This window comes from Podarcis vaucheri, assembly GCF_965113315.1.
Source record: "Podarcis vaucheri genome assembly, chromosome: 2".
In the NCBI taxonomy this organism is placed as follows: Eukaryota; Metazoa; Chordata; class Lepidosauria; order Squamata; family Lacertidae; genus Podarcis; species Podarcis vaucheri.
The window spans coordinates 38,132,643-38,157,131 of NC_138760.1; the positions used below are offsets into that span (position 1 = coordinate 38,132,643).

General features: G+C 46.0%; 1 protein-coding gene across 4 annotated transcripts in view; it reads right to left on the reverse strand.

Moving 5' to 3' along the window:
- GRIN2C (glutamate ionotropic receptor NMDA type subunit 2C) overlaps window positions 1–24,489 on the reverse strand; it is a 95,531-nt gene that overhangs the window by 62,001 nt on the left and 9,041 nt on the right. For 2 of the 4 annotated variants that reach the window (XM_082211022.1, XM_082211020.1), the window contains exon 2: window positions 1,705–2,128. In XM_082211022.1, the coding sequence (XP_082067148.1) occupies window positions 1,705–2,121 (417 nt within the window). In that variant the 5' untranslated portion in view covers window positions 2,122–2,128. Of the gene's footprint in view, window positions 1–1,704; window positions 2,129–4,396; window positions 4,446–10,270; window positions 10,319–24,489 lie in introns of those variants that run through there. The other 2 variants (XM_082211021.1, XM_082211023.1) reach the window with 2 other exon arrangements.

Below are 24,489 nucleotides of genomic sequence, written 5' to 3' on the forward strand. Positions count from 1 at the left end.
GTAGAACGTGTCCTTTTATTTAAAATGCATCTCTGGTTTATTTGTGGGGCACAGGAATTCGTTCATTTCCCCCCCAAAAAATATAGTCCAGCCCCCCACAAGGTCTGAGGGACTGAGGGCCCCTTGCTGAAAAAGTTTGCTGACCCCTGATAGCCTTTGGCCATAAAAACAGTAGCAACAGGCTTAGGGAAATGGAACTGTAATAGAACTGCTACAGCCTGACTTTGCTTGTATGGTGTATGAGATATTTGGCAACATACTGGGAATTAATAGTCACATTACAAGTGGATGAGAGTAACCTGTTTAGAACACAAATTCTTCTTCTATTATATAATTTTCCCAAACGTCTAGCATTAGACTTTTCCTAGAGAGAGAGATGGACCATACAGCCATACAGAATGGGTGGTATCCAGACAAGTAGCACTGCCAGTGCAAGGACTTCTGGCTGCACAGCGCAATATCCCCTCCCTCTCATCTCCCTGCAAGTCCCACTAAATCTGTTTGGGGGTTTCCCCCAATCCTTTGGAGCAGGTTCAGGAAGGGTGTGGTGGCAAGCAGAGAGGGACAGGAAGCTACGTTGTGCTTCTTTGCTCTGGTGGCTTCACTTGAGATACGGTATTCCCTACAAAGGAATTTTCTGCAAACGCTATCACACCACAGGTAAGCTGAAGTCCAGGCAGTCACAAAGAATTCACTGTATAATTAACTAAACAATACAATGATCTACATGGCTACTCAGAGTAGGTCTCTTTGTGTTTCATGGGGTTTGCACCCAGGTAAGTGAGTGCAGGATTATAGCCTTGACTGTCTTGTGAGGAAGGAGCAAAAAGGTTGATAGCGATGGGGCCAGTATCAAGGCAAAACAGATATTAAAGGCAGCCTATGTTTATAAGAGAGCGGTATAAAATCAACAATAATTTTAACATGTTACTAATAAAATAAAAATTATTCTGCAACATTTAAAAATCCCGGCACATGTCAGTGATTTTGTAGTTGGGACAAAACACTATAAAGTAGGAGCCAGTGTTGATGCTGTTTTAAACTGAGCAGTTAGGGAAAGTACTGACTCTTTAGTATTTTACCTATAAAACTAAAATAGTTAAATAATATATATATATAAAAGTACAACCCTCTTCTTTTCACAGCACCCCACCCACTCCCCTGTGGCTACAGGCCTAAGGCAACTCCTTCTGGAGTGCAACTGAACATAGGGATTATGCATTGGTGAAAAAAAAGCAATAACCAGGCTAGACTAAGACTAGTTGAAACCTTAGAACTGTACTAAAATGCAGGGGTGGGGTACCCAGGAAAAAATACGAAACTGTATAGTGCAATGACACATCACTATGGTTAAAGGAAGCAAATTTTGATGCTTAGGATACAAGCACTAAGTTCCCTTTTGCACCCAGCTTTAATCCTCCTTCTATATCTTCGCAATAGCCATGTGAAGTAGGTTAGGTTGAGAGATGTTGCCTCCCTCAATTTAGGAAACGAGCAAAATGCAATGAGAAGCGAGTTCGAAATATTAACTGCACATGCTCAGAGTACTTTCTTTTTGTTTACTGCGACTGTCATGGGCAGTTATATATTTTGCTGATAGGAGTCAGGTTCTTAGTGGCTACCCACTGCTATAACCCGACACATTTATGAATGGTGCACTGCATTCACCCCCAGTCTCCCAAAATAACGAAAAGGTTTTTTCACCTTGGGTGTTAGGACCACAGCAGATCCTCCACTGATGCTAATGATGGGTACGTTGGTCTGGGACGAGATGAAGTCTAGAATCTGCGCCACGGCTTCTGTGCCGATGTTGTCCTCAAAGACGATCCCGTGAATTTTCGTGCTGGACAGCATGTTGCAGATTTGGGTCAAGAGAGTCCTGGGGTTGGTGTCGTTCACTACTACGGTGACCGGGTGGATCTCCAGAGGCATATCCAGGAAGCTTTGGTGCGTCAGCCGGCTGCGGATGTGGACAGGGTAGGAAGATCCCCCGAAAACCACGGCCACCGTTACCACTGGTTCCCCGGAGCTTGGCAGCGAGTCATCCATTAGGACAGCTGAACAGCCCAGCACCATGGACAGGACCAGGGTGTTTGTCAGAGCTCTGCCCATGTCCACCATGGATTGCCTGCAACCCAGGACAAAAGAAACATCGGTCGGAAAAGGACAGCGGCAAAGGATCCAGAAGGAGAGCTGGAGGGAGGCATTAAAAGATGCTGTTTTGCCAGCAGATCTAAAGTCAATCGCACACAACTGTTTAGCCGCCAACGTGGGCCAGCCACCGAGCGTACGGGAGACAAGGGAGCCAATCCCAGCCTTCCGACAAGCTTGTCTGCACGATATGCCACTTTTTGAACACCTGCTTGCTGTGTGCATGCTCTGCATTTTTAGTCTCACATAAGGACACAACAACAACTTAGGGGAAGACCCGTGTGGAGTGGTCCCTGAGCAATAAAGCGACAGGTGGGTTTACTCCACAAAGCAGTTGCTACGCTATTCCCCCCCCCTTAATATAGGCACATTTGACGCCATGCTTTCTTCCCTCCGAATCCAACCACACCTGCTTCACCCATTCCCTCTGTCAGATCAGCTCTCCAGCTAACCTCCACCCCATCTGTTTATCAGCCTGCCCCCAGCTTTCACTCTCCCTCCTTCCCCACTTCCCACCCCCCAGCCTTGCAGTCAATCCCTTCTCACAATCCTTTGCCCTTCCTGAACCTATAGCCACCTTTTCTCTTGCCACTAAGCTCCCCTCCAATCATAACCCTGTTCTTCCCAAACATCCGCACTCGGATAAGTTTCCTTCCATCATCCTGAACACCCTTTCATCGGGGGGGGGGGATGTGTGTTGAGGAACCTGTGGCCCTCCAGAAGCTAACAAGACTACAAATCCCATCACCCCTGGCCACGCTGTCTGGGGCTGATGGGAGATGGACTCCTGCAGCCTCTGCCAAGCCACAAGTTTCCCCATCCCTGATTTAATCCCAGCCACTTCTACGCTTTCCTCAACCCAAATTTCCCTCTGCTGCCACCCAGTGGCCTTTTCCCAATGCTTCCTCGTTCTAGCTTTTTCCTAACGGGTCTCTTTGATTTCTTAGCGTCATTCAATCACTGCTCATGTATTATATATTTCCTTTTTAAAACATTCACTGCAGTGATCTCCATTTTTATTCTTCTTCTTTGGTATATTTTATAGGGCACATAGGCTTGGTAGGCAAAACATCCCAGATTCAGTCCCTGGAATCTCCAGGTGAAGCTGCCTGAACCCCAGCTAGACAGCTGCTGCCAGCCAGTGCAATCAGTACTGACCAATGGTCTGGGCTCACTTTAAGGCAGCTCCCTATGTTCCTATTTCGGTTAGAATAATGACTTTTCTAACACACAGGCTAGACAGAGGCAAAAAGAAGAAGCAGCAAAAAAACTCCAATGCAAAAGGCTTGAGGCTAAATTGCTTGGCGCTTTGTATAGCTGACAATCAAATATTTAAGAGGGAAGACTCTCCCATTCCATCAGTCATCTGCACTGTAAATCATCACTGTAAATTCAACACTCATTGGCATCCCTGCCAGCAACCGCCAGTCACACAATGTTCTGGATCTCTCTCCCCCTTCCGCTGCATGAATTGGAAGATCAGCACATCTTACCCTGGATACTCTCAAAGCAAAGGCAGCTCATTCTGTAGCATCATAAGGTAGAAGTGGAAGAAAACTGCCCTTCTTCAAGCCAAGTCTAGGCTTCATCAAGGGCAATTTAATTGGGTTATGCTTGGCAAATCTGCTTTGGGTAAGGGGCTGCTCTGCTTCGGACCATTTCGGATGAGACCTGCTTTGCTTCAGATCCACAGTGAAGGGTGGCTTTGGTTTTCCAAAGCTTCATGTGTCTCTTCATTGACTATAATGAAGAAATCAAGAAATGTAAAAAAAAAAAAATGGGTTTTTAAAAACCCTTTTGCCAGAATTGGATGAAACTTACAGGTAGTGTAGCTGCTTCTGAAGGGGTGAAAACCAGCCAAATTTCAGATTAATGTTCTCCAAAGATTCACAGACCTCCCTGACTTCAGCCAAATGCAACTAGGGTCAGAATGGGATGGAAAGTGGAGGGGGAAAGGAAGTGACTTGCCTAATTGCTAGCACTCAGGCATAAACAAACAACTGCAAGTGTCAAGAGGAATTAGGATGCAAGAATAGGATTGATTTCAAGAAAGCTTTGGTCTGGACTAGAATAAGATCACACACTACCAGCAACAATTCCAACTGTTTCAACTTTGCGGCTCCTAGAAGAGTAATCATCCCCTCCAGCTGCAACTGGAGAACCCTGGTAAAGTCAAGCCCTAGTTGGAAGCTATAGCTGTCAGACATTTGGGTTCCAAAGAACGTTTGCAAACCAAAACACTCACTTTCGGGTTTGCGGCGTTCGGCAGCCAAAACATTCAAGTCAGAAGGTGTTCGAGATCATAGGTACGACTGTATATAAAAACATAATAAAACATTAAACATTCAAAAACTTCCCTTTACAGGGCTGCCTTTAGACGTCTTCTAAAGGTTTTATAGCTACTTGCCTCCTTGGCTTGGTGGTCGCATAACTCCATACCCTCTGACATTTCGCTGATGAAAACAGGGATGTGTTAAGGAAAAGCGTGACATTCCGGGATCTCCCCTCCCTTTGCAGTACAGTGGTACCTCGGGTTAAGTACTTAATTCGTTCTGGAGATCTGTTCTTAACCTGAAACTGTTCTTAATCTGAGGTACCACTTTAGTTAATGGGGCCTCCTGCTGCCGCCGCACGATTTCTGTTCTCATCCTGAGGTAAAGTTCTTAACTCAAGGTACTATTTCTGGGTTAGCGGAGTCTGTAACCTGAAGTGTCTGTAACCCGAGGTACCACTGTAAAGTGTAATTCAGTGAAATTCTGTGGCACACCATACTTCCCAGGTGAAAAGAAAATTACAGGTGCAGAAATGAAAAATGTTGAGATGGATGTTGGTGCTAATAAAGAACGACTGGGAACAATATGGAGAAGTTAGGCAAAAGGCTTCTCTCGGCTGGGGCAGCTCTCCCTCAAAGCGGAAGGGAGGAAAGGAAAGGGCCACCCAAAACACTTTGCTACCTGAGGTAATGAACAAAAGGCACCCCCCCTCCCCTCTTCACATACAGAAGTCATCCAGACTGGCAGTAGAGCCTGACTTCGCCACTAGTGATGATATTATGTCTTCCACAGCACCTGAGGCACAGGGCCAGATTAAGGCCTCCAGAGGCCCCAAGCCAGCCTTTCTCAACCTGTGGGTCCCCAGATGTTGCTGAACTACAACTCCCATCACCCCTAGCTAGCAAGGCCAGAGCTCAGGGATGATGGGAGTTGTAGTCCAGCAACATCTGGGGACTCACAGGTTGAGAAACTAAGCCCTGAAAAGAGTATGGTGCCTCCCATGTAATTCAAAATAAAAACAGTACTAAAACATAAAATAAAATTTTCTTCTTTGAAATGACACTAAACTTACACTGCTGAGGCAGCAAGCTAGTTTGGGGGCAGGGGGAAGACAGGCCACGTAGCGTAAATATCAAGTGATGCAACTTTTTTTACCTCATATTATCCAATTTTCTTAAAATTTTGTACACTTGTTGAATGAGCATAACTAAAACTAACATTTTAATCTTTTCCCCATCCCGATTGTGAGGGACGAGGGCTTGAATTTTCAAAAAAATATATATGACCATTTTAGCCTTGCCAGGCTACACAAAAACATTAAAAAGCTCAGCCCAAAATGGAGATATGTCAAAACTAAAAACACCAATCTCTTCAAAATTTCATGGGCCTTAATACGATATGTCACATGATGGACTTACTGTAACTTTTAAGTTACAAAATTTAACATTTTAAAAAGTGATTAATAAAATGAATATGATTTGGCAAGGCAAAAGAGGTAAAAACACTGGATCACTTGATATGGAAAGACCCATCTCTGAAGAGAGAAAAATAGGAGGCCTGGAAGGAGCAGCCATGGGGATGTCTTGGCTCCCATCCCTCTGCACCTGCTGTCTGAAGCAGTCGCCTCACTTTACCTAACGGTAGGGCTGGGTTGGCAAATACCAGTCACATACCAGTAAATTCAGATTGCACAATTACAGTTGATTGGGAGGTCTTTCCCATCTATTTCCCCCCATCTACTTTTCCAATAAGGAAAGTGAGGGGAAAATGCAAAGAAAAGTGGGGGATCCACACTTCTTTTGATGCAATTCTACCTAAACATTACTGAAACAAATCAGAACAAAGGCTCATTATATAGTGGCTGCCACTGTCTAATCACTCTAAAAACAAATCAGGATGAATGCTTGATAGACAGGTCGCCTGGAAGTGCCCAGAGAGAAAATAGTGCCCCACTAGAGTTCTAAAACTGGTTTATAAAGTGCCCCTGCAAATTAAACATTCTCTATGTTTCCCCCCCCCTCCAGCCACAAAGGAAATCTGCTCCATGACTCCCCAGTTCTTTTGCCTCTGTTTCCTGAGCAGTTAATAAAAACCTTCTTCTCCTTTCCTTCCACATTGCCCTTGGTTCCACAGCAGTTCAGTCTCCGAGTGTCCTTGAGCAATTTTTTATTCTTTTAAATGATGTTGGGGAGCAATATTGTCACTCCCCCTGCTGCCCATCCTCCTGGTCTTATGACTCCTGCTGTCCCTGTGGCTGTGAGCTGCCGCAACGCAGCCTGTCTTCACCATTTCATTTCTTCTTCTTCTTTTAAAAAAATTATTTCACAGCCTGATAGGCACCTTCAGTTCCATCAACTCAAAGATTAAGTACCAGCGGTAATAATAAAAAATTTAAAACACTTCAAGGGGAAGAAATTAGCTCTAACGACTTCTTTGGATGAGGCACCAGTTAAAACTGCAGGTCTTGGGAAGGAATGCTACAGGGCAAAAGACACACCGGTTTGGGAGCAGTCCCTAAAGCTAGCCTTGTCCCCCGCCCCAATCCTAAGCATGATCACACTCAGATTCCACTGACTTCACTTAGAGCCGGGCTACTCATTTGGATGGCTGCGTGAAACACCTGCCCTTTTGCTAGTGTTTTCCCCTGCAAATGCGTAAAGCACCTAAATAAAAGATGCATGCATATGCATCTTTTAAAAGCACCTTTACGAGTGTCTGGGAAACTTGATTAGCATAGCGATGCTTCAACAGGCATGCATATCCATTTCACACCACCACACGTTCATGCCATAAAACATCAACGTTTCTTGCAATAATTGCAAGCCATAGGGCTGCCCATTGGCCAGCATAGGATAGTGAAGGACCCATGGCCCTGCAGATATGGCTGGACTCCCATCGCCCCTGGCAATTGTGTCATGCTGCCTGGGGCCAATGTGAGTTGGAAGCCAACAACATCTGCAGAGCCACAGGTTCCCCAGCTCTACTGCCGGCAAATGGGGACAAGGTCCCTGTCGCAGCCAGCAGCTTGAAGAGCCCTCTCTGCTCAACTTTCTCAGCTGCCTCAAAAAGGTCCCTTCAGTTCCCTTTTCCAAAATGGCTTTGAGCGGCATAGAAATGGCCGAACCGAATCAAACCACTCTAGCTTGGTGTCCCAGCTCCAATTCAACTGCTTCAACAGACTGCAGAAAGCCAAGACGAGCAGTTATGAAATCTAGCTGTGAGCCTTGCGCATTTCCGAAACTGTGTGAGTTACTAAACCATTTAATAAGACTGATCTTTGTGCAGCAGAAGGTTGGGAAGTTTTTAATGTGTGACATTTTGATGTATTTTTAATCCTTGTTGGAAGCCGCCCAGAGTGGCTGGGGAAACCCAGCCAGATGGGCGGGCTACAAATAATAAAATATTATTATTATTATATTATTATTATTATTATTGGGAACCAAGAGTGGGTTGCAGGCTGAACTAAGGTGAAGTCCAAACAGTGGCACTAACACCATACACATTTTTGGTAAAATAAATTAATAAGCAAGCAAGCCGGCAGGTTCCCAAATGCATGGTTAATATAAAGGTGGGTCCCAGGTCTGAAAAGGTTGAACTCTTCTGCCTCATCCAATTACTACCTTGTCTATTTGCCAAAGTGGCCTCTTTGCAAACTCATTTGAGAGGACCTACTTCTAAGCACATATGCAGAGCATCAAGGTCATGCTACCCAAGCCACAAGGACTGAGAGGAATTCTGCTGGCTTCCATCCCACTGAGGGAGTTTACCAGAATGTGCTACATTACCTGGGTTGGTTTTTTTTTTTTTTTTTTTTTTGGTCCTTTAGATGAAATCCTATGTGTAGCTCAGACAGGTGTTCTCAACATACAGCCCACAGAATGGGGAAGCTTGAAAAACTTCTTTTTAACCTCCTTGCTCTTCACACAAGATGCAACAGGTGAGGCGTCAACTCCCTCATTTGGCTGTTCTCAGCTTCTGCCATTGTGATTTAACTCAGCTGTGAGAAAAACTGGGTGGTTTTCAACTAGGTTTTACTCCTAATGGACCTAATGGACTCCTAATAAACATGACAAAGTAGTCATGTTTATTAATTTTAATGGGTCTGTTCTAAATATTAAAAAAAGTTAGAGGAATACCGCCCTCACACACATTACACATTTCATTCCTGGCTATTTAGGTTTTATTCATTATATTTACATATATCTATAATGGCCCATCTTTCTAAACATTTTATAAATTCAAAGCAAATCACAAAAATTGTTAAGAATGTAGTACATCATACCATTTTAAAACTCTAATAAGATTGATTAGATTTTTACTTTGAATGGAGTTTGTATCCAGCCATTAAACATTGTTCTTCCATCCATCTTTATAAGTTTTGGGAGGCTACCAAACCACATTCCTCATCCTCATTTCCCACAACCACTCAAAGCCATCCAAGTTGATTAGGGTTGTCATCTCACCCCCCCCCCCCACACACACCTTTGAAGCTTTTTGTATCTTCAAAAGTGACATAGCAGGAAGAAAATCAGCAGGTGAACCTTTCCCCCATCAAGATACAGGAAACCTCTCAGGAAAATATTGCCAACACACATACATAAACACACACTACATTGAAATGTGTGCTGTAGACATATGTAATACACACGCAGCCATCCCTGAAATGCAGAATTTTATTTATTTTATTGGCTCTGGTTCCTGTGTATTTTACAACACACTTGCATGCAGAAATTTAAGCAAGCAAAACCTGTCCCAAACAATTCCTCTCTGTGCCAGGAAAACCTCATGGGCTGAATTTCTGCATGCAAGGTTACAGTTTAAAGGCACAACTGCAGGAGGAGGAGGAAGAGGGCCAGTGAGCAAGTTGGCAGGCCCAACATTCACTGAGCAAAATTCCATTCCACCCCAATGCTAACACCAGCTTGATGCCCCAAGCGCAAATGTTAGCATTTGGAAAAGGAAATGCAAAAATTTAATGGCAAAAACTTGGCCAGTGATAATCAAAGTATTAACAGGGTTGGAAGAGGGCGGGAATCAGTTTTGCCCTGGGCTCCTGCTCTCTTGCCGTCACTAATCCTGGTTTCCTCTCCATCCCTCTTCCTCTCTCTTTTTGCTGCAAGATGTCAGCTGCCAGCAGGAGTCTTGGAAGCACCAACTGTAATTAAAAACTGGATTTCCAAATACGGCGCTGCTTTGTGGGGAGAACATCCCTTGCTGGGCGGACCTTTGCCTGCTGGGCTCCATTTAGACAGATGCAAGCACTTAGCTGAAAAAGCAACTGGAGGAAACAGGGCATTGGCAGGGCCCAGGATAGTTGCACTCCTGGCGCCTCCCAACACAATCCTCAGCACTTGCCCACCACGCCCAATTTCTTTTCAGAAGATGGATACTAGAAGGTCATGCACACACTCTGAAGATCGTTCTCTGGAACTAGGTTGGTCTCAAACCATATTCTAGCAGGGGTGCTTTTGAATCTGGCAGCCATTCCCTGCATTAGTGAAGCCAAACATATTAGGTCATCTGTGTTGCACTCTTCATGTACTGTGCACTATCCCCTTAACTTTTGCACTGTTTTCTTAAGTGCCACCCAGACCCCAGACTTCATCTGGCTTAAGTGAAACACTGGATGATTTAGTAGGAATGGGTCCAGCATCACTTTCGCTGTGCATGTGTGCACAATATCCATACTCAGCAGAGTTACATCTCAACGCAGCTCCTTCCTTGGGGTTGAAGATACACACAGTAGACAATAAACACTCATGGATGCCATAAAGATTCAGTCAAGTGTAGAAGTTTACTTGACAGGTATAAAAGCGTATTAGTAGCAAATATATGCAATCTTTCACCACTACCATGGTAAAGGCATACTTAAGAGTCCAACAAGAGTCCGAGTCTCTCTCTCTCTCTGCTTCTCTCCCCACAAGGCGCAAGCAAGAGACTTACAAGCAGCTACAAATTACAGTGGTACCTCAGGTTAAGTAGTTAATTCATTCCGGAGGTCCGTTCTTAACCTGAAACTGTTCTTAACCTGAAGCATCACTTTAGCTAATGGGGCCTCCTGCTGCTGCCACGCCGCTGGAACACGATTTCTGTTCTCATCCTGAAGCAAAGTTCTTAACCCGAGGTACTATTTCTGGGTTAGCGGAGTCTGTAACCTGAAGCATATGTAACCTGAAGCATATGTAACCCGAGGTACCACTGTACATAGAACCGTTGTTATCAGTACTTCCTGTCACACTGCGCATGTCCAAAGAACAGTTCCCACAGAAAATGTCCTTGCATAGGAAAAAACAATCTCAGACTTCTGATGATTCCTGAAACAACTTCTCCGTTTCTGGAACAATTGATTCTCACACACACAGAGAGAGAATGTCCAACACTAATAAAACAGAATTTGCCAACATTGATGTGGAGTCAATATTCCATAGTCAAGTTACAACAGCTAACATTGACATCAAAGGACTTGTTGTGACTGTGTTATACACTTTAGGGCAGGGGAGCCCAAACTTTTTTCAAAGAGGGCCAGATTTGATGAAGTGAACATGCATGAGGACCGACTGAAATTGTTGAACTTTTTAAAGGAATTTTTTAAGCTTCTTAAAGGATTTTACTGCTACAGGGGCTAGATTAAATCGACCAGCAGGCCGGATTAGGCCCCCAAAACAGACTTTGGACATGCCTGCTTTAGGGGCATCCAAACCATAGCACTTTTAATTCTTCTATTATTTAAGTACAGAGCTGTCGCACATGGAGTAACTCAATCAAAGTGCAGAATACACCGTCAGTGATTCATCCTATGAATGAAATCTGTCTTGCACAGAGTCAAACCACTCAATATTGCAGGGGTAGCTAACCTGTGGGCTCTCCAGGTATGGCAGGACTAAGCATCTCCCATCAGCCCAGCTGGCAGAGCCAATAGTCAGGGATTCCAGCAAAATCGGGAGGGTCAGATGCTCACCAGCTCTGCGATATTGTCTACTCTGCAAGGTCTCAGGCAAAGGTCTTTCTCAACGTTGCAATCTGAGATCTTTGGGGATGCCAGGAATGATGGGAAACCCAGATAATTCTGTGTTCTTTCACCAAATTGCAGCACCTCCAAGTATTCATGTTAAAGTTCCTATTTTCAATTATAATTGAAGGAGGAGAAATTGCTTTGTGGCAATTAAAAGAAAAAAAATCTGGATAAACGCTTTTCACAGTACATTTGCTTCATATTGCGGGGCAGATCTCCTAAAATTTGAGCAACTGCTAAAAATGATGAATGGGGTGATATAACCCAACTTCACATCTGTAATGGTATGTGCATAAAAAGTGCTCTCTGCCCCACCCCAAGTGTTCTTTCGACTATTAATACCAACTGTAATGATTGTACTGGAGATAATTACCTCTGATGCTGTTCCAGCAGAGGTGATTAAGAGAGTCTGCTTATGGCATTTCCTTCCAGTACGAAGGAACTCACAGCACATTCCCTATGCATGTCTGAAGTATACCTCATTGAGTTCCATGGGACTTGCTCTTAGTTAAGTTTGTATAGCCTTCAAGCCTGTCGATTCTGTCCCTTTCTGTATGGATGGGGCTGCTATATAAGCACTATAGAAAATGTTCACTATTCATATATTTGGGGTGGGGGCAGAGAACAAGATAATCTCAGGTCTGCTGAACTGGGCTGCTTCTTAGAGGAAGAGTAGAATGAAACACGGTAGAAAGGTAGAAGCCCTTTTCAAATAACAACCGAGGAAGAAGGAACGTGCGGAAATAGGAGAGTAAGATTCATGTCCATGGGACATGTCCTCTTTTTCATGGGTAGAGTCATCATAGCAATCCATAGTTAAGTCAGTAAATGTCTCCTCTTTTTTGCTCTTCAAAATATGGCAACGCCAGATGGGGTCCCATCCCTGACTTCCATGCGTTAATTCAAACCTGTACACTAAACAAAAGTATCTGGTTCTGTGCACAATGCATGCACAGTAAATCCTTTTCTTTTACATGCACAGTAAGTTCTATGCACAGAGCAGGAATTAATGCATTTAAGTTGGGTGTGTGTGGTGAGTGAATGAGTGCAATATCAGATTTTCACCCTGCACGCTTTCTCTGTTGTTTTCTAGAGAGGAATACATCACACACACAAAATACTATGTCACCCACTCTACTAGAAAATTCTTCTGGACAAGTCCCATAGAAATGACTTTCGATGAGGTTTGCACAGCACCACCTTATGGTCCTGGATGGGCCCAATCTGTCTATCTCCCCACACGGCCACCATTAGCAACTCCCAAAATCATCTGCCTGAGGCAGCCGCCTCGCCTTGCCTCATGGCAGGGCCTCCTTTGGAAAGTAACGAGAGCCAATAAATCCATCACAATGCGACTGGCGTTATAACTCTTCTCAAAACATGTTCATCCATATGCAGCCTGGAGAGCAGGGATTAATGATGACAATCACATGGCTGCCTATCTCCACGGAAAGGTATCATCCTCAGCGTATCCCAGGGGGCACAAATCAGGAAAGCACTCTGTGCTGTTGCAAATTATAGCAATGCAGCCATTCTGTGACACTTTGAAGAGAGGAGTTCTGAAGAGCAGACTAAACCAGTGTTTCCCAACCACTGTTCCGCGGCACACTAGTGTGCCGCGAGATGTTGCCTGGTGTGCCGCGAGATGTTGCCTGGAGGGAGGCGGGTGAGTCAGGCGGCGAGAGGCGGGGCGGCGACGGCGAGGAGAGGCCGCCCAGCACAGGGCTCTCGCCGTCTGCCTGCCTGGCTGCCTGCGAGCTCGGCGGGCAGCGCCTCCGTCCGCAGCGCCCGCCTCGCGGCTCTCATTCCCTGGCCCTGCCAAAGCTCACCCAGCCAAGCCGCGCTCTCCTTCCTGCCTCGCTTTGCTGCCTCCTCCCCCCCCCACCCCCAAAGCTTGGAGGTTCCCCGGCAAGGGGGAGGGGAAAAAATTGAAACTTACACTTTCGTGCGTCCCTCCCGGCGTGACGCTGCGCGCTGACGTCACGGGGCTGTAATGGTGGTGTGCCTCGAGATTTTTTTCATCAAACAAGTGTGCCTTTGCCCAAAAAAGGTTGGGAAACACTGGACTAAACAACCGGGGGAGGGAGGAATAATACCAATGCAAGTGGGTCAATCCTAACGGGGGGAGGCACTAGAGACTCCCTGAAGTTCTCTAGGGATTTGATATCTGATCCCCTGCCCCATACACACACCATAGAAAACATTCAGATGTGTCAATTAAAGGGTTGGCTGTATTAGGCTTTGGCCTAAGATTTGTAGGGTGCTTTGGATACTCAAGATTTGCACCTCTGCTGAAATGTGAGGATCATTTTCCATCCTTATCTCTAGCTTAAATGTGGCATGTTTAAACACTGGTTTAGAGCAGTGTGCAATGAACACAATGAGAGGAAGGAGGATTTCAAACACAAACACACAATCCCAGCCACATGCATTCATCAGCTCTGTATGCACAGAGTCTACATCTCTGCAAGTTATATACACAAGGCGGTGCAATCAGGGTGATTGGTTTGTGCTTAAGTCTCCAAGTCATGCAATCCTGCATGCATATAGGCTCCATGCACGTATACTGGATGAATGTGCAAAAGTTGGGAAGGAGGAAATGGGGGGAGCGCAAACCTGTCCGTCCGCCCCCCTGGTGCATTCTGTTCATCGTATGTGTGTTCAAAACATGACAGCAGGGCCGTCTTACCCATAGGCACTAGGGGTGTGGGGCACCCGGGCGCCGGGCTCTCAGGGGTGCCACGCCGAGAGTCCAGGGCCCAAGAGTCCGAGGAAGAGCCCGCCCATCGGTCAAAGCACCACAGCAGGCTCTTCTGCTGTGGGAGGCTCTGTGCCGTGAGTTCGGGGGGTGACCGAGCCAGCGAGACGCCATGGCAGGCATACGGCTCCACCCTCCTGCGTGCCTGGGACTGGGCAACCGGGGAGGTGCGTGCCAGGCGGATCTTTGCACCCCTGGCTCATTAGGGATGATGGGAGTTTTAGCCCAGCCTCTGGAGGGCAACAGGTTGGCTATCCTTGCAGTAGACTTTGCATCTAATATAATCAGTGCTTTTTTTCTCTAGAAAAATAGGTGCCGATACTCGCCGTGAAGTCGTTACAGTAAGCGCCACACTTTTTAACAATGAAAAAGAGGTGCCATTACTGTGTACCCTTGAGTGTACCCCCTGAAAAAGAGCACTGAATATAATGCATGTAAAACATGCATTCCAAGCAAATACAGTGGTACCTCGGGTTACAGGCGCGTCAGGTTACAGACTCCGCTAACCCAGAAATAGTACCTCGGGTTAAGAACTTTGCTTCAGGATGTGAACAGAAATCGCACGGTGGCGGCGCAGCAGCAGCGGGAAGCCCCATTAGCTAAAGTGGTGCTTCAGGTTAAGAACAGTTTCAGGTTAAGAACAGACCTCCAGAACAAATTAAGTTCTTAACCCGAGGTACCACTGTATCAATTTCCCCTGGCACAGAGACAAAATGATGGGGGAAATTTTTCAGCGCCTTCATTTCTGCATGTCAGGTGGAGGGGGGGCTGCTTCAGACTCTTTTAAATGCATGCGCTGGGGGGGCGGGTAGATTTTTAGGTTGGTAGTGCAAGGTTTGAAGATCTGCTCTTGGAGCCTATATCTGGAATCTGTCAAAGAGCATTTGTTTTTGTTACTTGTATACTTCATAACAATGAAAAAGGGTGTTGAGAACCATTATGGGCCGCTAAGAGATTTCTACTTCAAACCTGGAAGGCTAAATGTCTGCTATCAGAAGACCTCAATGCCCTTGCTGCATTTCAAACCACTTTTTATAAAGGCTAACTTCACTTGGATACCTATCTGGACATTTGGATGACATAGATCGAGCTTTATGTGTAAACTAAGACGGATGAACTGATGGTTATTGCATTGCGAATGTGAGCTGGTGGGCTTTTCTTTCTTTTCCACGCTTCCTCCTTTCCTTTCACTCTTTTTGGCTTTAATAAAATTGCGATAAATTAGAATACTTCGTGACAAGAGACATGGATATTCCTGAGGAATTATCACATGCAGCCTGAAGACCAGAAGTGCCTGCTCCCAACCTCCTTCTCCCTAAATGGTGTCCTCAGTCTGGCTGCTGTTAAATGTCCAAGGCAAAGCAAAGAGATGGACAACCCCAATGTAAGGCCAACTTTGCCTCTTTTGTTCCCTCCCCTCATTCACCTCATTTTGATTTTTTAGGAACCAGCCAGCCAAATAGAAAATAAGAGCACCTTGAAGCATTGCAGGTAGGTCTCCCCCGCCTTCATACCTGACACCAAGGAAGGGCCATAACTCGGTGGTAGACCACATGTGTTGGCTGCAGAAGGCACCCAGTTCAGTCACTGGTATCTCTAGTTAGGGAGATTAGGTGAGATAGCGGGTAGGCCCCATTGTCTGAGTCAGTGGCGTAGCGTGGGTTGTCAGCACCCGGGGCAAGGCAAGTAATTTGCGCCCCCTAACCCGTGGATTTGCGCCCCCTAACCCTAACCCCCAGATGTTGCGCCCGGTGCAGCCGGCCCCCCCTGCACCCCCCACGCTACGCCACTGGTCTGAGTTCCTAAGAAAGGTCCCGTAGGTCAGATGAGACAATATTGGGCTAGATGGCCAAAGAGTCTTAAACATGATATAAGGCTGCTTCCTAAAAGGAAAACAATATGGATGGCCTAGCATTGAGGATAGGCTTTCAAAGAGAAGATATTTCAAGGTGGGAGATTAGGCAGAAGACAGCGAGGATCCCAGGTGAGAGCTGGGAGGGTCCACCCTCATAACATAGAATAAAAGTTAAAATGTATTGTTGACAGAGGGCTCTGCATTCTTTTTAACATCCCCCCTCCCTTCTATTCTTTTCTCTTTACTTCTGCTCTTTCATTCCCCACCCCCTCTTTAGATTAGTTTGAATGTTCCTGTATTTTACGCAGAAAACTTTTAATGAAAATTTGATAATAAAAGGTTCAGTACTCAAGTATGCATCTGAGCTTTGCACAGGAAAAAAAAGAAAGAAAAGAGGATATGCTTTTAAGGCCTAAGTGGGGAACCCAAAGGAGAAAACAGCCAGGACAATTCAGTAGTACATCAAGGTCCTTATTAATTCACTAGGAACAGGAATTAGAATTACAGTAAACTGTGGCCTGTTTGATGTGCCACCCTCCTTCACACCCTTTCAGATGCAGTGAGGCCACTGAGGGCTTTGGTGGCAATAGCAGCTGCCTCCTCCCCAGCTATTCCTTCTGAACCACCAGACATTCCCCTCTGTTGCAGGACTGAGCCATGTAAGGTGGCTGCCCTGTTCTCCATAAGTTAACTTGCTGCCCTCAGGTGTGGCAAAGGATGCTGTCTCAACACGGACATTGAATTAAGAGTTAACTGTCCATCTGGTTGGCCTTTGTACAACGAATGGCGGAGGGGGAGCGCCATCTTGTCCTTTGCGCCTCAGGCGGTAAAATGTTTTGGGCCAGCCCTGACAGCCTAGGCTTGCGCACCAAACAGCCACAGGCGGTTCCTACCCTTGGCGAGGGTTGCAGGGCTTCTAGCCGCAGCTACCCTTGTGTACATAACCCCTTGTTATTAGAAGCATTGAGAGTCCCATGGACTGCAAGAAGATCAAACCTATCCGTTCTTAAGGAAATCAGCCCTCACTGGGAGGACAGATCGTGAAGCTGAGGCTCCAATACTTGGGCCACCTCATGAGAAGAGGAGACTCCCTGGAAAAGACCCTGGTGTTGGGAAAGATGGAGGGCACAAGGAGAAGGGGACGACGGAGGACAAGATGGTTGGACAGTGTTCTCGAAGCTACGAACATGAGTTTGACCAGACTGCGGGAGGCAGTGGAAGTGCTCTGGTCCATGGGGTCACGAACAGTCGGACACGACTAAACGACTAAGCAATAACAAATTAGAAGCATCAAACTTAAGAAAAGGGAGGATCCAGATTATGTGAACAGAGATCTCCCATTCTGCCAGCAGGAAATGTGATGCGTATCAGTGCTATTACAATGCAGGCTTCATATTTCTTGCCACATTGCATGGGCATAAGACATGTCGGTCCTCAGCACATATGGGGCAAAAGGGGGCCTGCCACGGGGACGTATAGGAGTTGTATTGGGATAGCAGAAGCAAGGGGAAGAAATATCTGGCTCTCAGCAAGGAGAAAAGGTGGGAGCTAAATGATGCTACTATCCTGGGCCAGTTTCTCAAGCGTCTTAAGCTAGGAGGTAGTTCCTAGGTCCTAGTGCCTGCCTGATCTTCCTCAACCTCAGCATGGGGAAATGGAGAAGGCATTGAGGCCAATACAAACAGACACCTGATACCTTCTCAGAACTGACATTCGCAGTTATTGTGACTACATCAAATTTGTGAAGGCATCGTGGCATGACATACTCAAGTTTACACACTCCAGCCCCCCTGCCTGGGCTGGGCCGGGCTGGTAGGAAAGGCTCTTCTATTCATTGCTGTGAATTTCCAAGTATTTTTAGCCCTGTGATCAATAATTCATGGTGATTATGGCATCAACTACCTGAGACCAGTTAAAAAACACACCCAAAAAAAAAGAGGCCCAGAGTCTCTTAAATCCAAGATTCGCCCATTTTAATTTCACTTCAAGGACATTTAAACACATTGTAGGCAGCACTTTCTCCCCATAGAGGCTAATAAGTTTCTTCTGTATCAGATTTGATGCACCACTAACACTACAGAAACTCCTGCATCATGCTTCAGCTGCTTTGTGGCTCCATCTTCAGCTTCAAGGCTACCTCTGTCTAGTGAGAAGAGTTATGCACACCGGAACCAGCCTGCTTGACACCAGGACTTAATCTTTAACAGAAGAAGAGCCAACGTTCAAGTATCACAGAAGCAGGGACAGACTTTGGTCTTTTGTGGCTTTCCTGCCGATTGAAGTGCAGAGTGTTTGACGACTGGGACATTCGCAAGGAAACCAAAATGCTTGTTTACAAAGCTATTGTACTACCAACCTTACTGTATGCTTGTGAAACATGGACCGCTTATAAACGCCATCTCCAACTCCTCAAAAGATTCCATCAACAGTGTCTCCAAAACATTTTGCACACCACTTGGGAAGACAGGCAAACTAATACCAGTGTACTGGAAGAAGCAAAGATCGCCAGTATCAACATCAACTTTGTTGGACAGGTCATGTTGTGCGGATGCCTGATTATCGTCTTCCAAAGCAACTTCTCTATTCCAAACTTAAAAATGGGAAGCCTAATGCTAGTATTCAACAAAAGAGGTTTAAAGACTGTCTCGAGGCAAATTTTCAAAAAATGTAGTATAAACACCGACAATTGGGAAACACTTGCCTGCGAGCGCTCCAACCGGAGAACAGCCTTTACCAAAGGTGTCATGGGCTTTGAAGACACCCAGGACGCAACTCAGGAAGCAAGGGAGAAACGTGCTAAGAGGAAGGCATGCTTGGCAAACTCTCACCATGATCAACTCCTGCCCGGAAACCAATGTCCCCACTGTGGAAGGATGTGTGGATCCAGAATTGGCCTCCACAGTCCCTTACGACTCATTGTTAAAACCGTGTTTATGGAAGACAATCTTACTCGACTATGAGTGATCACCAAAGAAGAAGAAGAAGAATAGGGCTGCCTCTGAAGATGGTTTGGAAACTTCAGCTAGTGCAGAATTCAGCGGCCAGGTTGCTCACCAGAGCAAGGTGGTTTGAGCATATTAATGTTAGACAGTGAAAAGGAGGTTGGAAACTCCATGGTTCCTTCATAACATCAAGTTTGCTACTCAATGCTAAGATGAAGATCCAGAGCCAGAGAGATAGATCGAAAACCAGAAATGAACAACAAAAGTAATGTTATGATTCCCTGAACATATCATACATGAAATGTCATTTGAGCTATGGGGGCATGTGTGTGTGTGCATACACCACAAGTGTCCCGAAAAACAGGAACATCCCATTTCCCTGCGCAAGAGTACAGTGGCCATTTTAAGTGCACAATTTAATGCTGAGAACTCGCCCTAAAAAAAGGTGGTTTGGGGGGGGCTGCGATATCACAGTGTGCCCCAAAATGGAAATGGATTCTATGCGCCCTAATGGTGGCCAAGAGGCAGATACTGATGAACTGGAAGCATAAAGATACAATTCCCCTTAATCAATGACCTGACAACATGACAATATTGACAACATATGAATGGGCAGCTTATAGATGCAGAGTCTCTTTGGATAAATACAATATTTGGAATGAGTTTACACAGAATATATTTGGTTATCGATAACTATGTGTGTATTAGGATAAAAAGATTATAAATATCTATATACTAATGTATGGAAATGTAATGGAGTATCCCCCCCTTTTTTTCCATTCTCACTCACTTTTTTCTTTTTCTTTTTTGGTCACTCTACCTTTTTATAAATGAAATTCTTTGAATAAAATACTAATAATAAATGACTGGTTCATACGGACCAAAAAAGGTCGCCCTTGTGAAATTTGCTAAAGGTGCGCTATAACTCTTTGACCTTGCTCTAAGGTACAGCGCACCCTGGTTCCTATCCAGCAAAGCACTTACGCATGTGCTTAAACTAAGCACAGACTTCAATGGGATTATTCACAAGCATAATGTTAATAATCATACTTGAGTGCTTTGCTGGGCTGGGGCCAGATTGTTCACCTCTTTCCTCATCTCACTGTCCCCTGTATCTCACAGCAGCCCCTTAACCTGCAAAAAATAAAATACAAAAGAGGCGACTTCTTAAGGGCAAATGCAAAGATCAATTCACCTAGCTCTAAAATATACACTATTCCAGGGCTAAACAGTAGCATCTTCTTAAGTGCCAAGTTGCAACACACACACACACACACACACACACACACACACACCAGCCAAGGACAGGATAAAGAGAACGAGGGTGCCATCTCCATTTCTAAATACAGAATTAAATTGAGGTCAGTACGTTGCTGGGACTTTGGAAATCCAGCCAGAAGAACCCTTCAGCTCTGCTTGCAGAGCACCAGAGTGCCATGACTGACAACAAGTGGTCAGAACCTGGGGAAAGGGCACCTCCGAGAAAAGGCTTGATGCATTGTTTTCTGATTCAAGAGCACTGGCTCTACAATGCACTGGGATGCAGTCTCTATAATTCACACCCAGTTGGAACACCTTGAGCTTGCAACGCAATGTCACAGGCACTCCGAATCTCAATAGCACCCATTGTCTTATTCAAAGGGGACACCCCTGATCTGTGAAAGTGCCTTCCCCAATTCTCTCCCTCAGGAGCATTAAGAAAAGAAAAACTTGGGGAGACATCCTTCACAGGCCTGCAGGCAACATCTACGTTACATACAGAGATTGGCTTTATATTAGCTGAACTGTGATAGCTGCCCCCTCCCAAAGAATCCTGGGATTCACAGTGTGCAAAAATCCCATTAGACGTTCTAAATACCCGCCTACAGAACACTACCAGCCCCAAGATTCCACAGGGAGAGGAATTACTGCTTAACCAGTATATATATCTTCTCTTCTGTAGACTAGGGGTAGGCAGAAGGGAGATCATGATCTAGTGGTAGATCTCTGGGTAATTTGAGGTAGATCAGCTAGGATTTCCAATTCACATATGTTTAGCAGTGGCAACAATGAAGTGACTTCCCCTGAAATTAAGAAAGCTGGCAAGGGGAGAGTAACCTGGTTTGTGCAGCAGGACTCTGAGCTTGTTGTGTGTTTGTTTTTGGAACTCCAAACAAATTGATGGTCTCTGAATTCTTCAGTTCTGCTGGTGCTAAGCTCAAGGGGAATTCAATCACATTGCAGAAAATCCAGACAAGCACACTCAAAGTTGATTTGCTGCTCTTGCGTAACAAACCCCACTGCCCTAAACTGGCTTTTTGGCAATAAAGTGATGGGGAACTGCACTGGAAAGTGTGGCGATAACACTTGCTTGACACAATGTTCTCTCGACACCCAGACATTCTGAAGGACATCCAGAATTTGCGAATATGAAAAGTTTGACGTGTTGTAGCAACAACACTTCTAAAAAGCTCATGGACAACATATACTATGGAATAATCAATAACTTCAGATAAGTAAGAAGCAGATAACGGAGATCACAACATTCACCTGCTCTAATAAACCCCTGGAAAAGGGGCCAGTTCAGGGGAGGTCCTGAAGTTCTGACAACACTCCACGGTTTAAGGACATCCCAAGCAAAAGCAGGCAAACTCTGTCCATCACTTGCAGTAGGTTTAATGTTTTAGATGGCAGGTACGTTTCTGCCTAGATTGCATTTAATTTGATTTTAATAATGTATGAACCCTGTCCTGGGACCGTTTGGTGATGGGCAGGTTTATAAATCTCATAAAAAACAAACTCTAGTGCCGAGCGCCATCAGCTATGCAGCCCAAATGGGACTGCCGAGAAACAGAAGAGAGGTGTCGGCATGTCTGGGATAACCCTTGGGGTTTGGAGAAATACGAAATACATTTAGGGGAAAGCAGTAGCAGCTTGTGTGGCTGGACTGCACTGAGGAGCCTCCCTCCTGACACTGCCATCCTCAATGAAGCTGACCTAGATGGAGATGGGCAGGGTGGCTGCAAGGTCAGGATTGTGTGGGCACAGGGACAGGAGGAACACAGACTTGGCTAGACCAGGGCACCCCTGCAGCCTCAACCTCACCACCACACCACCCTAATCCCAGGTAAACTGCAGCACTGGTAGTGCCAAGAGGGCAGCTCTGAAACTCCACCCTGCCACTACTGAGAGGAAGATAAAGGGGAGAGAAATCTCCCCAATGGACTACTGAGAACAGAACATGCTCAGCGACCACAGGATTCTTAGTAATGAAAAGCTGGGGGAGAGGGAGGAATGGAATGGAGCAAGTGGTCTGGCACCCTGAACAGGTGTGTGCCACACTGCAATGTCTCATTGCAGGACCCGATTACCCTCTTGACTAATAAAGGTAAAGGGTTAAGGGACCCCTGACCATTAGGTCCAGTCGCGGACGACTCTGGAGTTGTGGTGCTCATCTCACTTTATTGGCCGAGGGAGACAGTGTAGAGCTTCCAGGTCATGTGGCCAGCATGACTAAGTCGCTTCTGGCGAACCAGAGCAGTGCACGGAAACGCCATTCACCTTCCCGCCGGAGTGGTATCTATTTATCTACTTGTACTTTGATGTGCTTTCGAACTGCTAGGTTGGCAGGAGCAGTGACCGAGCAACGGGAGCTCACCCCGTCGCGGAGATTTGAACCGCCCACTTCTGATCAGCAAGTCCTAGGCTCTGTGGTTTAACCCACAGCGCCACCTGTGTCCTCTTGACTAGTAGCAAGGCACAAACTGATCTACTTCTTTCAATCAGTAACAACCCCTTTCGAACAAAGATGGGACCAAAAGTAGCACTAGAAGCACCAAGCCCCCCCCCCCGCTTCTCTCTGTTTTTCTCCCTTTGATATACCAGCAGAGAGACGACAATTCTTTCACTGAGTGTAAGTAAACAAGCATACCTAAACTCCAGACCCTAGTCAAATCATCGTCCTTTACTCACTTCGACCCCAACTCTAAGGCTGGATTAGTCCATACAACAGACAAAACAATGACGTTTCTTTTTGCAGTTGTTTGGGCAAAACCGAACCAACCCAAACCAACTCACTACAGCACCAGTCAAATCTTGCTCCCAACTGAAAAAGTGTAGGGGTGTTAGAGGAGGTGTAATACTGCTAGTGGGGGACATGTTGTGCTCCTTCTCAGGTGGTTCGTCCACCTTTGGGCCCCACCCTGTACTCAGCTCTCACCTGTGGCTCCTAGAAGCTGTCAGTATAGGACAGTGGCCACACCCTGGAAATAGCTTCAACTGGCTGGCTAAACCAGGTGAGGGGAGCCAATGGGTCTCAAACCCTCAGCGAGTTAGGGACTTGCGAAGATGTGGCAGATTGAGCGGATGAGACCAATACTGGACCCAACAGTCAAGAATGAGGTTTCTGCATGTGCTGTAGAGAGAAGTGAGGGACAGATGGGGCTCATCAACCTGGGAAGGCAGCCCATCTAGGATCCTAAACCTCTGCTGCCTTGCAGGGTATCTTTGGGAGAAGAAAGGGCTAAGCAATAAAACCCTTCACAAATCCAGAGTAGAGTCCCTAAGATGGTTGGATGGTGTCTTGTATGCCTTCTTCTGGCAGCTCCTGCAGCCAAGCTGGTGCCAAGCATATTGCCCTGCTTTCCTTTGGACCACATCAGTGAGGTTGAGAGGAGGGTCTTGTTGTCTGGGCAGCCCAGGACCTCCATCCACACACTGCCCAGGCTTGTGCCTAGGGGAGGTCACTTTGGTGCTAATGCAGCAATTTGACTTCATCCCTGGAGGTGCTCTCCATGGTCTCTTGAGACAGATGGATACCAACAATAATAATGATATTGTAATAATTTATTATTTGTACCCCGCCTATCTGGCTGGGTTTCCCCAGCCACTCTGGGTGGCTTCCATCAAAGATTAAAGATACATTAAAATGTCACACAGTAAAAACTTCCCTAAACAGGGCTGCCTTCAGATGTCTTCTAAAAGTCAGGTAGTTGTTTATTTCCTTGACATCTGATGGGAGGGCGTTCCACAGGGCAAGCGCCACTACCGAGAAGGCCCTCTGCCTGGTTCCCTGTAAGCTCACTTTTCACAGTGAGGGAACCACTAGAAGGCCCTCGGCGCTGGACCTCAGCGTCCGGGCAGAACAATGGGGGTGGAGACGCTCCTTCAGGGATACTGGGCCAAGGCCATTTAGGGCTTTAAAGGTCAACACCAACACTTTGAATTGTGCTCGGAAACATACTGGGAGCCAATGTAGGTCTTCCAAGACTGGTGTTATGTGGTCTCGGCGGCTGCCCCCAGTCACTAGTCTAGCTGCCACATTCTGGGTTAATTGTAGTTTCCGGGTCACCTTCAAAGGTAGCCCCACGTAGAGCACATTGCAATATTCCAAGCAGGAGATAACTAGAGCATGCACCACTCTGGTGAGACAGTCCGTGGGCAGGTAGGGTCTCAGCCTGTGTACCAGATGGAGCTGGTAGACAGCTGCCCTGGATACAGAATTGACCTGTGCCTCCACG